The following is a 16,601-nucleotide window of genomic DNA, read 5'->3' as shown; positions in this document are numbered from 1 at the left end:
TCTGGTCATAGAGAAGAATATCAACCCTCTCTTCAAAACGTAAAAGGCAAGGTTCCCCAGCTTCCTGCATATGGCTTCCTAGCTGATGATACCTGGAGATGTGATGGCATTATTCATTTTGCCCCTAAGGTCAATACCAATTCTCTGGTTGATAATATTAATTTAAGGTCTATGCCAAATTGGTCATATGTTTATAATCTTGTATGGTACCTTGTGACTACGCATGACCTGTCGTATCTAAAGACTGCTACCATATACATTTTATTTCTGTGACCACTTTGCCTGGAAGACCAAGATCCATGTGCCCTGTACATGGTGGGATACTGGTGGGTTCCCATTATCACAATCTCTGTAAATGTCATTCGAGACCCAAAGTGACATTTGCACTTTAACCTGCTCGTATTATGGAGAAATCAGTAACGTCGTCCCAATGTTTTTAAAATCTAGCAGCAGACAAAATCCATTGCACAATGAGTAGGCATATAATATTCTCATAGCAGGAAATACAAATGGGCTATTTCCTACATGGATACAATTTCACAGTAAATGATTTAATGGATCTAATAAAAACAACTTTACATTTATGATGGATGGTTGAGGCTCTATTGTGGCATTTGGCTTCCTTCAATTACAATGTTTTCTAGAATCTATCATCTCTATTCTAATGTCTTAGAAGCAGAAATGAAAAATCTGATTGTGCCGGAGTCTGGAGTAAGCAATTAAAATGGAAGCAACATTTGATCCTTTGCTTACATCAGCACCAAGAAGCCTTGAAGTCAGGCCTTTTCTGACCATCTGGAGTGTCACACAATGCTTCACCATACTGACTAATGCCTCTCGTGCCATACTGCCATGTGTAGTTGTCTTGCACACAGACTATGGCAATATCTGGCTACACTCCGGTCCGAGAAACGCCAGCTGTGATGAGACTACGCCAGCCTGGTTAGAGAGTCCATAGGAGAGAGATTATAGTCAGGGAAACTGTATTAAGATAATGTTTCTTTCTTCTCTCTGACCAATCTGTGTTTCCTTTTAAGACTGGAGCGACTTTTAAGCATCAATATGAAAGACATTGTTACTGCAGTTCTGAAATTCCTAGCTGAATATAAGTTGGGAAAACATCAGTTAAAGGGGATGTTCGGTGAACAAGAGTTATCACCCACCCACAGTATAGGGGATAACTGGTTTATCAGTGGGGGGTCGGACCACTGGGACCCGCACCAATTAGCAGAGTGGAGAACTTTCCCTTTGAGGCTTTTTGCAGCAACTAAAAAAGGAAAATATGGGGAGGCAGTGAGGCGTCTGACCTACCATGATGTTTTGTAACAGGGACAAAAGTTCCCCATTGGGGGTAAAAATATTCAGCCCTACCAGCAGTGGGACTCACCAATCAGCAAGCTATCATTTATCCTATAGGTGATAACTTGTTCTATTTCGACAACTCCTTTAACTACATGATTAGGAAGCACAAGGGAAATCACAACATGAAGAAAGGCATCTCAAGCAGAAAATCCTAATATGAATGTTTAATCACTTAATGTAATAATAATCATTGGTTGGATGATCAGATAGTTGATGCCAGCATAAAAATCATCGCTATCGGCAGCACCACGCTCCCTGCAAACAGTACATGTGCTATTGAGAAGGAAATGCTTATGGGGCAGAACAACCGTAATAACGATCGTCATTGTAAATCAGCTGGTGTACAGTGGCCAGTGACCGAGAGCTGATTGACTAGTATATAGACGATCAGTGCCTATTAATGGCCAAAACACAATACAGGGTGGGTCGTGTATATGGATACACCTAAATAAAGTGCGAATGGTTGGTAATATCAACTTCCTGTTTGTGGCATATTAGTATATGGGAGGGAGAAAACTTTTCAAGATTGGTGGCTGCCATCTTGAAGTTGGCCATTTTGGATCTAACTTGATTTTTCAAACCTATTGAGAATTTCACAAGAAAAACAATGGTGTGCTTGCTTTTAACGTAACTTAATTCTTTCATGAGTTATTAACAAGTTTCTCTTTGTTTACAGCCATTGACATGTCGCAGAGGTTGACATGTGAGGAGCGGATAGAAATTGTGTTGATGTCTGGTGAACGCAGTACCCAGGTCATTGCAGCAGATTTCAGTGCAAGACACCCTACGCAAGAAAACTGTCACCATTCCCATTTTATTTAGGTGTATCCATATAAATGGCCCACCCAAAAAAGTTTGCCTCATCACTGAACATAATGTTCTGTGTAAACTGAGAGTCCTGTTCCAATTTTTGTTTTGCCCAGTCTGCAAATTCAGCTCGCCGATCTGGGTCATCCTCTTTGAGATGCTGCAGCAGCTGGATTTTGTAAGGGTGCCATCTGTGAGTAGCTAATATCCGCCGAAGGGATGTTCGACTGATGCCAGATCAGCGCGCTCTGTACCACACTAACATAATAGGATCCCTGTTTTAGTGATCAATGAGGGTGCCAGTGATCAGATGTTTATCATGTATCCTTTGGGCAGGTGCAGACGACCTGTATTCTGTCATCTGAGAGAATAGGGTCAATTATGCAGATCAGAGTGTGAGCACAGTGTCATCTGATTCTATCGGATGAGAAGATGGAGAAACAAATTCTCCATCTTCTTCGTTCTGTCAGTCTGTGGAAGTCGACGGTTTCCATGGCAGAGTGTGATCCAAGTATCGGCTGTGTCCGAGGAAAATATCTAACATCTGCACAGCCCCATGGAATAACAATAGTCCAAGTATGATCCATTGTTTAGTCGGAGGGATAATTCGGTCGTCTGAACGAGTCCTTGGGATAAGCGATCATGATCACTTATACAAGAACTGTTTAATGTCAGTAATTGGTGCATTACTTGTAGCTCCGTTTGCCGAACATCAGCATAATCTTGAGTCTGGACCAGGAAAAGGATAAAATATTATTATTTTAATCAAGACTACAGGGCAAACAACCCCTTAAGGTCACTGGTTGTAACATACATATTACATTTAGCATAAGAAAAGCAGCATAATGAATACAACTTCAAGCTTCCCCAAATCTATAGAAAAAGAAATGTATCATTCCATCTGTGGTGCTGTGTAAACTTTATATTCATAAGCTCCTGGGAGCTAACCTTCTCCCTTCATCAGATCTGAGAGGATTTCTAAAAGCGCACAATGCTGATATATATTCTGGGCAGTATTTGATCAGACTAACAGGTTGCCTGCAATATGCAGTGTTGCAATGCATTTCAAAGAACAGGTTTATCTACACACAGGAAACACTGGATTTAACGAATAATCACACATTTCCCTTTCCTTTCATTACATTCCAACCTTTTCTTTTAATATTTGTGCAGAAAGGGAAAGGATGTCTTCTTGCGTGTTCAAGCCAAATAAATCACTGAAAGACTGTCGGAGTTCTGTCCAGAAATGAAAATGGAAAATTATGGATGGAATTAAGCAAGACGGACAATATATCAAATTGTTATAGAGTGAGAATAATAAAGGTGCGATGACGCCAGCATTACTAGGGCAGCATGAGACAAAGATGTCTCCTAGATATATGCGCTGGGTTGTCAGCTTTGATAACCCCATAAAGCATGTTGAGCTAATAAAGGTGGGTCCGCGGCCCAGGATTTAACTCCGTTAGCTAAATGCTAGAGTTACAGCATCGTTCTCGGCACTGAAGAACTAGATGGGCCTCATTTATCAAAACTATTGCTACAGTAGCCAATCAGACCTCAGCTTTTATTTCTTAAACTGCTCTGCTAAATTGAAAGTCGTGCTGTGATTGGTAGCTACGGGCAATACATTTTAGAGTGCACAACAGCCTCAGACTTATGCAAGGAGCTGTGTTGAGCAATCAGCTGATGGCGCTGTCTTAATTGTCAGCAATTGTTACTACTGTACTGATTGACCTCTTTGGTTTGTTAGGGCTAGTTCTCTTCCCGATGTTGGTGATGAAGAGCCCGGGGCTCATAACCTGCTGCACATTTCAGCTTTCAGTAGAATCATCCTCCCACAATTCCCAAGCACTGAACAATTCTGCTGAAAGCTGAGATCCGCAACAACAAAGACGGCTTTCTTTTAGACAGCTCAGAAACCTGATTCAGTATGTGTTCACTATATGTGTTATATATATAGATAGATCGATAAGTAGATAAATAAATGATAGATATAAATATAGATAGATAGATTGATAGATAGTAGATAGATGGATCAGTACATATATAAATGATAGATAGATAGATGACAGAGAGATGATAGACAGATGATAGAGAAAGATGATAGATAGATGATAGAGAGAGATGATAGATAGATAGATAGATAGATAGATAGATAGATAGGATAGATAGTAGATAGATGGATCAGTAGATATATAAATGATAGATAGATAGATAGATGATAGAAAGAGATGATAGATCTTGAGATAGATAGATAATAGATAGAAGGATAAATATCATAGATGTTCACAGTATACATATATGTTGAGTTTACACCTACATAATAATTTGTTTTTTTGTGCCATCAAAGGAACCATAAGAAAAAAGATGGAGTGTCAGAACCCCATAGTTAAATGATGGGTTCCGATAGAGCCTGATGGTTCTCGCTGACTTACAGTGGGGTTTTTCAGGTTCTGTCATAGTATCCATAATTTTTGTAGAAAAAAGTACTGCATATTGTTTTATTTTTTAGACAAATAATATCTGTGGCGCCTTCCACACAAATATTAACCCAGCCTACTTTTAGGTGGATTTTGGAGCAGATTCTTTTCCAAAATCCACAAGAAAAAAGCATGCTCATTAATTAAGCTTCCTGCTCATCTGATCAGAAAAAGTGCCCATGGTGCTGTGTTTTCCATATGGAATAAGAAGGAACATGCCAATTTTTGAGATGTTTCTACTCGATAAAACACTTCAAATTTGACTATTGAATGAGACGAAGCACAAAAATGTCACTTGTCAGGAGAGCCAGACCCAACATGCCACCATCAAGACCAGAACAAACATTTCTGGTCCAAAGTTTAGGATTGGCCAAGTCAAAGTCCCGAACTTAATCTCATGGAAATGTTATAGAAGGACCTCACCCAGCAATATAACAAGCTGAAGCTGTTTTGTAGGGAGGCTCCAAGCCAACGTGGAGGACTAACAACAATGACCGGACACGCTGAGATGCAGTTATTGCTGCACATAGGGCCACACAAGATTCTGAAATCAAAGGTTCACATACTTTTACCACTCACAATAATGTCATATTGTTTCATGTCCCTCAATAAAAAAAATGAAAAAGTCTAATATTTTTGTCTCACTTGTTTGGTTTGGTCCACTTTAAGAATGATAATAAAAAATAGAAAATCTGATGTCGCATAAGAATAAGTTTATGAAGAAAATATGTAGAAAATTCTAAGACTCACACCACTAAGTATTAAACCTGCACGTCAGAATTATATTTTTTTACCAGCTTCACTATAAGTGAATGTGCTCAATGCATTTTTAAATTCATTAATTAATATATTTATTTTAGAATCTATTTGTGAACCAGGAGGCACAGGATGAACAAAGCTATAAAACCGATATTGTGCAACAGAACATTACCCTGTGGAAGAACAGTTCATAAAATGTGATTTTAGAAGAGAATAGTGGCATTTCACACAGAATACACTGAAGACGTGAGCGGACAAGGTGTTCTGTGCTTACCATGACATAGGACACTCTCGGACAGGTACGTCGGATGCACCAAACATGCGCTGGCATTAAACTCGTCATCAGAGTCCTGAATTGACTGCTTGGCACTAGCACTTAATAACCACCTCTGGTTGTCATGGAGATGGGGTGATGGAGAAAGGGAAGGTAAATGCTCAGTGACTGAAGGACTAGAAGATGAGGATGGCATGGGAGAACCTAAGGATAAAAATAAACATGTTGTAATAAAGGCATGCATGACAGCGTGCAATGGAAGGAAAATAACACAACATAGAATATGTATATAACATAAGGAAAGAAATATTAGGCAGCAAAAAACGTAATGATGGCTCCGAGGTTGGACTTAATCCAGCCTTCTGAGATCTCACTCATGCATGAAGAGTTAAATTAAAAAAGAAAAGCATAGGGAGCATTTACAAGGCCACGGCTCCATAATGGCGCTGTCAGGTAATTCGTGTTGTCACTTGGCTCACATAAGGCCTAGCAGAATGGACGCACTCAGTACCGGCGTGTCACACCTGCTAATTGCCAGAGTCAGAGAACGAGAGGACGGCAATCCTGCCTGTAGATGGAGCACCCTGCCCAAAAACAAAAATCACACGGCGTATTACTGCCGTGTCATCCCGCGGCCGAGCTCCTCTCCATCTGCCACTTTCATTATAGGTGTGAGAAAATAATTATCTGACTGGGTAGAAAGCAAACATCATGCCTCCAACTTCTTACACTGGTGGCAACGATGATTTTCTCCTATTTTTAGCAGTGCTGCATCCTTTATAAATGGTGAGCATCCTATGGTGGCACGTAATGCTGGGGCTATATTTTATGGTCTGCCTGGGGAGAGTGGGGGGCCACTATACACATCAGATGCGGCCAACTTTCCTCTGAGGTATAGACAGAATGGGACAATCCTTTTGATTTTCACAGACTAGGTGATGACTAGTATATTGGTGGAGGGCTGACTGCTAAGCCCTCTCCATTTTCAGAAGAACAGGCATGTGCACAGTCATTTTATTCAATGTCTAAGGGACACAGCGATCTCCTCTAGTCCCATAGACATTGTATGGCGCAGTAGGGCACATGCACGACTATCACTCCATTAAGGCAGGAAACATAAGTTTCGAGTTTGGTCAATCAGAGAATGGTCAGTGGATGGTTGATCTTGGCTGTCAGACCCCACTGATCCACTAGTTATCACCTATGGAAGACCCTTTTAAAGGAGCACTAAACATAGAAATTAATGCTAAACATGTTCCCACCATTAGTCAGATTTTAGCAATTTCTGCATGAAATAAACTATTTTGCAGAAAACCTACAGAAAACACAAGGGTTAAAGGGACTCTGTCAGCAGGATTTTACACCCCAAACTATTAATACGTGCATGTAGTGCTTTCAAAGACAAGTTCAGCAATACAACAACATGGCCAGTCCGTTCCTTTATTACTGAGAAATCAGTGTTTGAATTGATATGCAAATCAGGCTAAAGAGCTATCTGTAGATCTAAAATCTGTCACTTCAGCTCTATTCCCCACCCAGCGCAGCTTCCTCTCGCTTGACTGACAGCCTTGCTTTTGTGTCACTTCAGGCAAAGGAGCCATCAGTCAAGCAGGAGGGGGCAGCATTGACTGGGAATAGAGCTGGAGTGGCAGAGGCTTCAGATCTACACTCTCATTTGCATATCAGTTCAAACACTTATATCTCAGTCTTGGAGGAACAGACTGGCCATGGAAAGGTATCTCTGGACTTGTCTTTGAATGAACCACATGTGTATTTAAATAGTTTGGTGGATGAAATCTTGCTGACAAATTTAACCTTTAATCTTCTGCCGATCAGTTCCCTTTCTGGGGCTTTGCCTATGAGGAGCGCGCTGCAGAAGGGGGAGGCATGTACTGCAGTCAGTTATCTTAGCGGGTTATAGGTTGGACGTGGCTCAGCTCCTGAGACGCACAGTGACTTTCTTAATTGCAATACGAGGCGAAATAGGATAAAAAAATGAATACTAAAGGAAGAAGTGATGGGAAATATATTTATTTTTGTGCATTTCGTTTGTTTTTTTCTTTGCTAAATCCATGTTTCTTACATCATATTTGTTGTTGCAATATCCTATATAATATACGGACCCCCGAAAAAAAACAATCCCTGTGTATAACAATATAAGATGTGCTTTCTGTCTTCATCCAATACTAATGAAAAGCTGAAAACAAGCCCACACATCTAGGTAACCTCTCCGGGAGCAGCCATACAGGGTAACACCTCAACATCCGGAACCACAACACAGATTGCAATTTCTTACTCGAGCCCGTGGAATGCATCAATATCACAGCTCATAAGAGCCGTCAATAATTTTCCAAGGTAAATACCTTTCTATACAACAATTTATCACAAGTTTACATTGGATTACACGCTTTGTCAAAATATTACATTTGGTGGCAACACATCAATGGTTTTCTATAGGATTAAACTGTAATTTTCTCCCAGAGTATCAGAATGTATAAGCACTCGGCGCGGATTGTCTCCGGGGTTTACAAGTAATGCCGGCTCGATACATTACAAGATACAGTCAAAGATCCAATTCCTGAAGGCACTCAATATATGTTTTTAATCATCTCCCGTTGTAACTAATCATGAGCGCGGATCTATTAGTGAGCAGATCTCAGCTTTATGGCCAATGTGAAGTTTTATCTGGAATGTAAAACATTACCAAAATAAGTACAATATGGCACCGAGATATAATACCGCGGTTACCCGGACGCCTCCTAATCTCTGGAGAACGCCTTATCTCCGGCGCTTTATATTCAATTTCCTCTAATAATCTGGACACTTCTGCAGCGCTCCGTATTCGCGGATCTGGGGGCATACAACGCATCTACAAGCACATATGTTCCCACTTGATCATTTATTCATTATAATGCAATAACGAGCAGTCGGAGAATTATCCAGACTTCAAGAACTAAAAATATCTGCGCAAGTTTAGGGAATTCAGCTAAATGGATGTGTGATTTCCATTCATAAAGAAACATACGAATCTGCATTATTTAATATTTTATTTCCCTTATTTGACCAATTTCATCTCCACACAAAGCGCATTAATAAGATGTGCAGCGGAAAGCTAATTATGAGGATATTGCAGGTTAGAGAGATTAAGCTATTTAATATATAATCTTATTAGTTTCATAGGCTGCTTACATTTCAGTCCAAGAGCAGAACTAATATACATGAAAAAGGCAATAATGACCCATTGTAGGCGGCACTATATCATTCTGCGGAGACAACGTTGCACACAAAGTTTCGACTAATAAAATGAAGCCTATTGCTTAGAATTGGAACCTAAATGGAAAATCAAAGTAAAAAGAAAGAAAATATATACATGAACACAATGGAGTCCGATAGGCATAATGCTTCTGTCCTGCACACACCGCGATGTGATAGTTGTCATAAGGACCAGGACTGGGAATATTTTTGTTCACTCGCTCACACAGTTATATCCTATGTAGGTTCCAGAGAAGTTATCTGCTGCAGAGTGAAGGTCTTCCAAAATTTCCTGCAAGAAATTGCTATGGGATCTCAGCATTGGATCCAACTACATAAATATAACTGGGCAGGGGGTAGGATTGAGATCCTAAATCCATTTCAACTGTTTTTAGGCCATAGACTCAGAGATCTATAACATAAACTGTAGTTTCCTGTCCTCCCCAGGTCCAGTGCTGTGTCTCCGCTGCTACTCAGGTCTTTGTTGATTGACTGCCGCACTGTCATTATGACATCCCCACTGTAGCCAATCACTGCGTTCAGCGGATTGTGCCGGACGCAGCGATTGGCTGAGATCATAGAGGTGTTGACAAAATTTCACAGCTGCAGGCTGCAGCCAAACAATAAAGATCAAAGCAGCAGAAAAACAGCGCCTAGACCAGGGGAGGGTAGAAAAGTTCAATTTGTTATTTCATAGATCAATGAGCCTGTGGAATAAAAAATACATGAAAGGGGACAAATCGTTGAGTAAATTCAGTAAAACTAGCTTGGCCCGTGCAAAATTTTCGCACATTGGTCGTCGGGGGCACAGGCAATTTCAGAAAAAGCAAGCTGGTCAAATGTAAATGTATTTCATGAGCTGATGAACACAGACAGGTATTTATATATGTAGATAGATTGGTAATACAATAAATTGTTGTGATAAGTAGAGGCCAAAAAATGTTTTCTGGTTGAGGTGCCACCTGCAGGCCATTGTGTCTTTCTGCAGGTTAATGAAAATGAATGTTTAAACTGTATTTAGTGATAAAATCGTGGATGTGTGGTTTGTTTGGCTATTTTATTGCTGAAGGGAGCAAGTTTACCTTTCAAATGGTGTATCATGTGTGTGTGTGGGGCGAAGTAATCAGCAAAGAAGCAGTGCATGTTTACAGATGTGTTGGTAGTGTGCTTTGGGGTACTGTGGTGCCACCTGCAGGTCATTTTTCCTTATTGCAGGTTTATGAAAATTAATGTTTAAACTGTATTTTGTTTGGCTATTTTCTTGCTGAAGGGGGCAAGTTTACCTTTCAAATGGTGTATCATTTGTGTATGTGGGTGCAGTATGAACGGAATCACAAAGGAATCACTGAAAAACAGTGTTTAGAAATAAAATAGAATAGATAACAAATTAGGTAGACGATTTAATCATCTGAAATTCTGATCCAATTTCTCAGTTTGGATCATGGCATCATTTGTTCAAAGACGAGGTGACACAAAAACGAAAAAAAGAACATATCTCATCAGTATATGTCCCTGACACATAAATACATTTTCCCTGTATATTCAAAACATGTTGCCCCGATTCTTCAAGACTGGCGTTATTCACACCGGGCGTAATGGGGCATGCCAGAGTGAGCTCCCAATTCATAAAATGGCGTGCAACTCCAGAGCTGGGAGAAACTAGCCTTTTTGAGCATTTCAACATTGCATAAAGATTTAGCAACTTTTCAAAGAGATCGGAATTCTCATTTTTTTAAAAAAAAAATCAGCAGGTTCAGCTGACCTTAGTCTAATGTTTATTACATCAGACTTTACAATACAATGGATCTTTTAGACCTGATGAGGCTGGTGTCCTAAATTTGAAAATCCATATACAAATTATAGGATGCTCTTGCTAGATTCATAAAATGCTCATTTCAATATGAGGCAGAAAAACCTATACAAAGGATTATTCAATCATTTCGACATGGATTTTTCATTGAAAGTAAACCAGTCACATCAGGCTTAGGAGATCTATACAATAATGTCTATGATTAGTATTGGGAAATCTGGTTACAGTCCTTCTGTTTAAGACTAAAATGTCTTTTTTCAAGTCTATTTTCCAGCCTTAAATTTACAGCCCAAGTGTGAGCTAATGCAATGCTATGTTTAAATAACTTCTGTAAGTTTTTCAGCGCTAGCACTTTTTTTCCCATCTGACCACTACAGTGAGTAGGCAGAAGTCACTGGGAGTGCCAAGGCGAGCTATAAGTTTAGCTGTAGGAGAAATGTCACATAGAGAGTTCTAAAGGTAAAAACACTTTTTTTTTTTCAATCTTCCCACCTTGACTAAATTCTGCAGCACTTTGTTCATGCTTTTAATTTTAAATCCATTTTCTGCTATAGACCCCCTGTTTTCTAGTCAACCTGTAAAACTTGGCACTGGCATTTATCTCTCTGCTGGATACTGCAGCCTTATGCAGTCAACCTGTGGCGACAGTTATCTCTTAATTAAAACTCTACATGCAAATAATGCTATTGAAAAGTGCTCTTGCTCAGCCTTTACAAAGCGTAACAATTTATAACTGAGCCATTCTCTTACTTCCTATGGCTAAAATACTAAAAGAACTCATTGTGGCTGACGGAAAGAATTCCGGAAGGTATCGTGTAGCTGGCCAATTCTTTATTAATACAAATAAAACAATGGGATGCTGGCAAAGCTTTCCAAAGGGGACGCAACTTACTATAAACTAATAGAGAATTGCGTTTCCTTGCTGGAGATGTCTTTGCTATCCATTCATCTAATTAGATATGAAGATATATGCTAAAGTATTATGCGTGAGAACGGAGAACCCTGCAGCGAGGGCGTGATGAGCGAGAAGAGTAGAAGGCCTTCTGAACTGTCGGACACTGCATAATCTGCCCGGCTTTTCTCCGTGTTCCAATGAATATTGCTTCTCTTTTTATTTTTAGCCAAGTCAGAATAGGTGTGAGAGGGTACACTATAAGGGTAGCAAAAGCCAAACTCAGGTGCAGACACGCTTGAGTGCTCCTGCCGTGTGGACCCCAATGTAGTCATTTTTGTTTCATATTCGAGGAGTTGCGAAATTAACATTTATAACTTGTACTATAAGCTCTGGTGTCACTGCTTAATGAGGATCTATCACTTGTGATCAATACGTAATTATTTACGAGCTGTAAATGCCGCTGTTCTCCTGAATATAGGTGAATATATGCTGTCCCTATGTTCTTGGGCTTCTCCCATACTGAGATATGGCCCTCCTCCATGTATGTATATCAAAGCTTATTAATGATGTGGATGGGGCCCCAAAGAGACTCCTTTAGATAATAGTTTAGGACGACACCTACATAGCTAAAAAGATGACTTTAAAGAAGCACTCCCAAGTTTTATCCTTTTAAAAAATTGCAATCATCTTATGATATAGCACTGTGTACTTACCATTGCTCATTTTGCCTTTCTCCCCAGTTAATTCTTCTATTTTCCATTAGGTCTATGACATCACGTGACTGAAAACAGACTAGCTGGATCTTTCTAAGCTTTATATAAAACAGGAAGTCTCTTTTCCCTGTGTAAGTCATTACTAGAACTACATGTCTACATCACTGCAAAGTCCCTAGCAGCCCAGCTCCAACCCCACTTCAACTACTGACCCTTGCCCAGCTCCTCCCTTCCAACAGGGACTTTGAGGATGATGTTATGATGACTCATGCTGGGAAAAGACTTCTTTAACATTTAGGCTGTGTTCACACACAGCATTTTTTTTCGCATTTTTCCAGCGGATTTCTCAAAAAATCCGCTCAAAAAACATTTAAAAGAAGCTTTCCATTCATTTTAATGCACTTTGCACTTTTTGTGCATATTGATGAGTTTTTTTTTCGAGAAAAAAAAAACGCTTCGCGGTAAAAAACGCAGCATGCTCATTAATTTCGTGGAAAATTCCGCATTTCTAGCTATTTTCTATGTGTCTGGGGACGCGCAGCAAAAATCACAGCAAACACGCGCAAAAATCGTGGCAGAAACGCGCGTTTTCTGGGAAGGAGTCCGGTTTTTATGCAGAAATTTTCTGCATACGTGTGCACATAGCCTAAGGGAAGAAAAGGCCATATCTATTCAACACAGAGGCTTAAGAACAAAAAATAAACCACACATTAGAAGAACACAACATGAGCACCAGATCCAAAATGATATATTTATGACAAGTGATGGGTCCTCTTTAAGACTGATGAGCTGTGATGTCATTGGTAATATGACAACTCATAAGGTATAAACAATGACATCACAAGTCATCCATCATAAGCAGTGACATCACAATAGGTAGAAATGGCAAAATGACAACTTGTCAGGTAGAGATAAACTTGTACGATCTTAGGTCATGGACTATAGCTGATTGTGATGTCATTGTTTGTACCCGATGAGTTGTCATATTGCCATATGAGTTCTGATGTTATTGCCTTTTACATCACTTTGGATTTCTATGGTCTGTATAAAAGTGTCTACGTATATTATAAAAGTTGTATTAAGAAATACTAAAGTACTATAATAAACTGATTGTGCTACATGTATATAGTTAGTTTTCAGCACAGTGCCTCCTGTTATTCCGTGAAATAGATTGCTGAATTAATTAGCAGCCATTCTACCATTTGAACTGCTGGGATCCCAGTTTCTGGCCCCCTTAATTAGTGATAAAGACTCTATTATGCTACTGAAACCAAATGCTTCCCTGACATGAATCACATACACAGTCATGGCAGAAAGATTGGTTCTCAAGTCCTCAGACAGTTCTCGTCTCCTCATTATGTTCTCCATACTTAGTGTGGCACACACAGTTGAGTCAACATCTCCCTTTTTATCTGGTTTCAGTAGTGATTTTCTTATTGCCCATAGCTCTTATTTTCCACAGATGTGCATCATATGCTTGAAACAAAGTTGTTTAATTACGATTTTGTAAAGGTGCCATCAATTTTGTCCGACCCATTATGGGGGCTTTGTGTGAAACTATGCCCAATTTGCCTTTTTTTCATCTGTTTTCTCTTTTTGCATTGTTCAAATACACAAAGAAAAGAAATAAAACGTGTATAAAACAAAACAAGTGTATTGGCAATAGTTTTCTGGAAGAAATACTTCATTCTCTGGAACAATTTCCTTGCTGCTAACACTCTCGGCCATGACTGTACAACTAAAGTATACTGTATATACAGCTAGAATTAAGTGTTTAATATACTATATATATATATATATATATATATATATATATATACAGTAGGGTGATGACTATTTTAAAAATTTTGCAAAACAAAAATGAAACCCCTTACATTGGTGGAACAATTCCATACAAATGACATTAGTATCATCAAATTTGTAAAATATTCAAAAAAGTTCCCCCTCTTTTTCATTTCAAAATTTTCAAAAAAAGATTTTTCGTGTTTTAATTTAAATCTATAAAGAAAATATCTTTCTAAGTTGTAACAAAAAGTGGTATTTTATTCACATCTAGAACATTCTGGAATATTTTAAAATATTTTGTAATTTAGTATTATCTTTTCATTTTCAGTGCAAAGCTTCAAGTTTTACGATCAAGAAGTGCAGGACAGGGCATTCAGAAAATGTCTTCTAGAAATTCCAGCAACAGTGTAAAGGCAAACATGTCTATCTGGACGAGGAATCTGCCCTCCTATTCTCAACATAAAAGGGATCCAAGTATTCCATATGTTGAAAAGCTCTCCAATCTCACGCGGATGCCAACGAACTGCCAAATTCTTGGAAACTTCAGTTTTCTGTTCAACAGCGAGAAACGGAGAAGGCAGAAGAAGAAGGCAATTAAGTGTTTGAAGGCGCACTGGTTGGTCGAGGAGTCATTAATTGACATTCCCAGATCTAACCAAAATGCTGAACGTGCTGTAAAACTGATGGAGGAACTACATGCGAAATCGAAACAAATTAAATTTTTGAATCTAAAATTCATAGGAAAAATAATTTTTAAACACTTCTTTTGTACATATTGTACTTATAATTAACTGTTTTATACCGTATTTGTTAAAAAACGAATAATAAAAGTTGCTTAGTTATTACTCTTATCGTTTCAATAATGCAAAATTGCATGTCCTTTTTTTGGGGGGGGAAACAATTTTTGCCTTATTTCATTTGAATGAAAGGGGGAACTTTTTTTAAAAAACAAAAAAAAGCAATACTTATTCTTAAATAACCCATAAAAGTTCCTCCATTGCACATGGTTTCATAAAAAAAAATTTTTTGTCATTACACTAATATACAGTATATATTACAGTGGCTTGCAAAATCTGTGTGTAAATATTTTTGTAATTCGATTTGTGTGGGATGCTTTAGCACTAAATTGTCTAAATTGGTGAAGTGAAAAAAATATAGGCACAAATTAAATTTATGGGTTCAAATTGGCATGTGCAAATGTATTCACCGCTTTTGCTATGAAGCTATGAATTTCTGGTGCAAGAAATCATCTTTATAAGTCACATGCTTAGCGAACGGAAGCCTACCTTTGTGCAATCTATTGTAAGTCTCTCATGGTCTGTCAGTATATACACACCTTTTCTGAATGGCCACAAAGGCTGAAACACCATTAAGCAAGAGGCACCACTATCCAACCAACACCATGAAGAGCAAGGAGATCTCCAAACAAGGCAGGGAACAGGTTGCTGAGAAGTACAAGTCTGGGTTAGATTATAAAAAATATCCCACTCTCCGATGATCCCCCGGAGCATCATCAAATCCATTATCATCAAATGGCAAGAACATGGAACTACAACAAACCTGCCAAGGGAAGGCTGCCCGCCAAACTCTCAACCAGGTAAGGAGGGCATTAATCAGAGAGGCAGCACAGAGACCAAAGGAAACCCTGAAGCATCTGCAGAGGTCCCAAGCAGAGACTGAAGTATCTGTCCATACGGCCCCAATAAGCCGTACACTCCATAGAGGTGGCCTTTATGTAAGAGTGGGCAGAAAATACCCTTTACTTACACAAAAATTGTAAGGCTCATTTTGAGTTTGCCAAAAGACATGTGAGAGACTTCCCAAATGTATGGAGGAAGGTGTTGTGGTCAGATGAGATCAAAGCCACCAAGGTAATGCTATGTCTGGCGCAAAACCAACACAGCTCATCATCCCAAGAACACAATGAAACATGTTGGTGGAACTGGCAGGATCATGTGAGAATTACAGGGATATTTTTTAGCAAAACCTGTTTCAATCTGTCAGTGATTTGAGACAGGGACGGAGGTTCACCTTGTAACAAGACAATGATCCAGAGCATACTGCTAAAGTGACAGTCGAGTGGTTTAAGGGGAAACGTGTAAATGTTTTGGAGTGGTCTAGTCAAACTCCAGACTTGAAGACTGCTGTTCACCAGATGAAATAATCTAAAAATCTCAGTGGCAAGATGTGGAAAACTCATAGAGACTTATGCAAAGCGACGTACAGCTGTAATTGCAGCAAAAGGAGGCTCTACAAAGTACTGACTTTAGGGGGGTGAATAGTTATACACACTGAAGTTTCAAGTTATTCTGTCGTATTTTTTGCTTGCTTCAGAATAAAAAGAAAGCCAAATGTTCACAGTTGCAGGCATGTTCTTTACATGAACTGATGCAAACCCACTGAAGTTCCAGGTTGTGAGATGAGGAAAAAAAAAAGGCAAAAATGCCAAGGGGAGGTGGGGGTG

At 39.2% G+C, this 16,601-nt stretch overlaps 1 protein-coding gene across 10 annotated transcripts in view; it reads right to left on the bottom strand.

Moving 5' to 3' along the window:
* TENM3 (teneurin transmembrane protein 3) overlaps window positions 1–16,601 on the bottom strand; it is a 1,679,324-nt gene that overhangs the window by 461,987 nt on the left and 1,200,736 nt on the right. For 9 of the 10 annotated variants that reach the window (XM_073577886.1, XM_073577891.1, XM_073577894.1 and 6 more), the window contains one exon: window positions 5,683–5,886. The exons of the other annotated variant lie outside the window; for it this stretch is intronic. In XM_073577886.1, the coding sequence (XP_073433987.1) occupies window positions 5,683–5,886 (204 nt within the window). The remainder of the gene's footprint in view (window positions 1–5,682; window positions 5,887–16,601) is intronic. 10 annotated transcript variants of the gene reach the window in all.

Source organism: Dendrobates tinctorius, unplaced genomic scaffold (assembly GCF_039654945.1).
Source record: "Dendrobates tinctorius isolate UK_male_01 unplaced genomic scaffold, ASM3965494v1 ptg000008l, whole genome shotgun sequence".
NCBI classification, from domain to species: Eukaryota; Metazoa; Chordata; class Amphibia; order Anura; family Dendrobatidae; genus Dendrobates; species Dendrobates tinctorius.
This window is presented reverse-complemented; position numbering and strand designations above follow the sequence as displayed.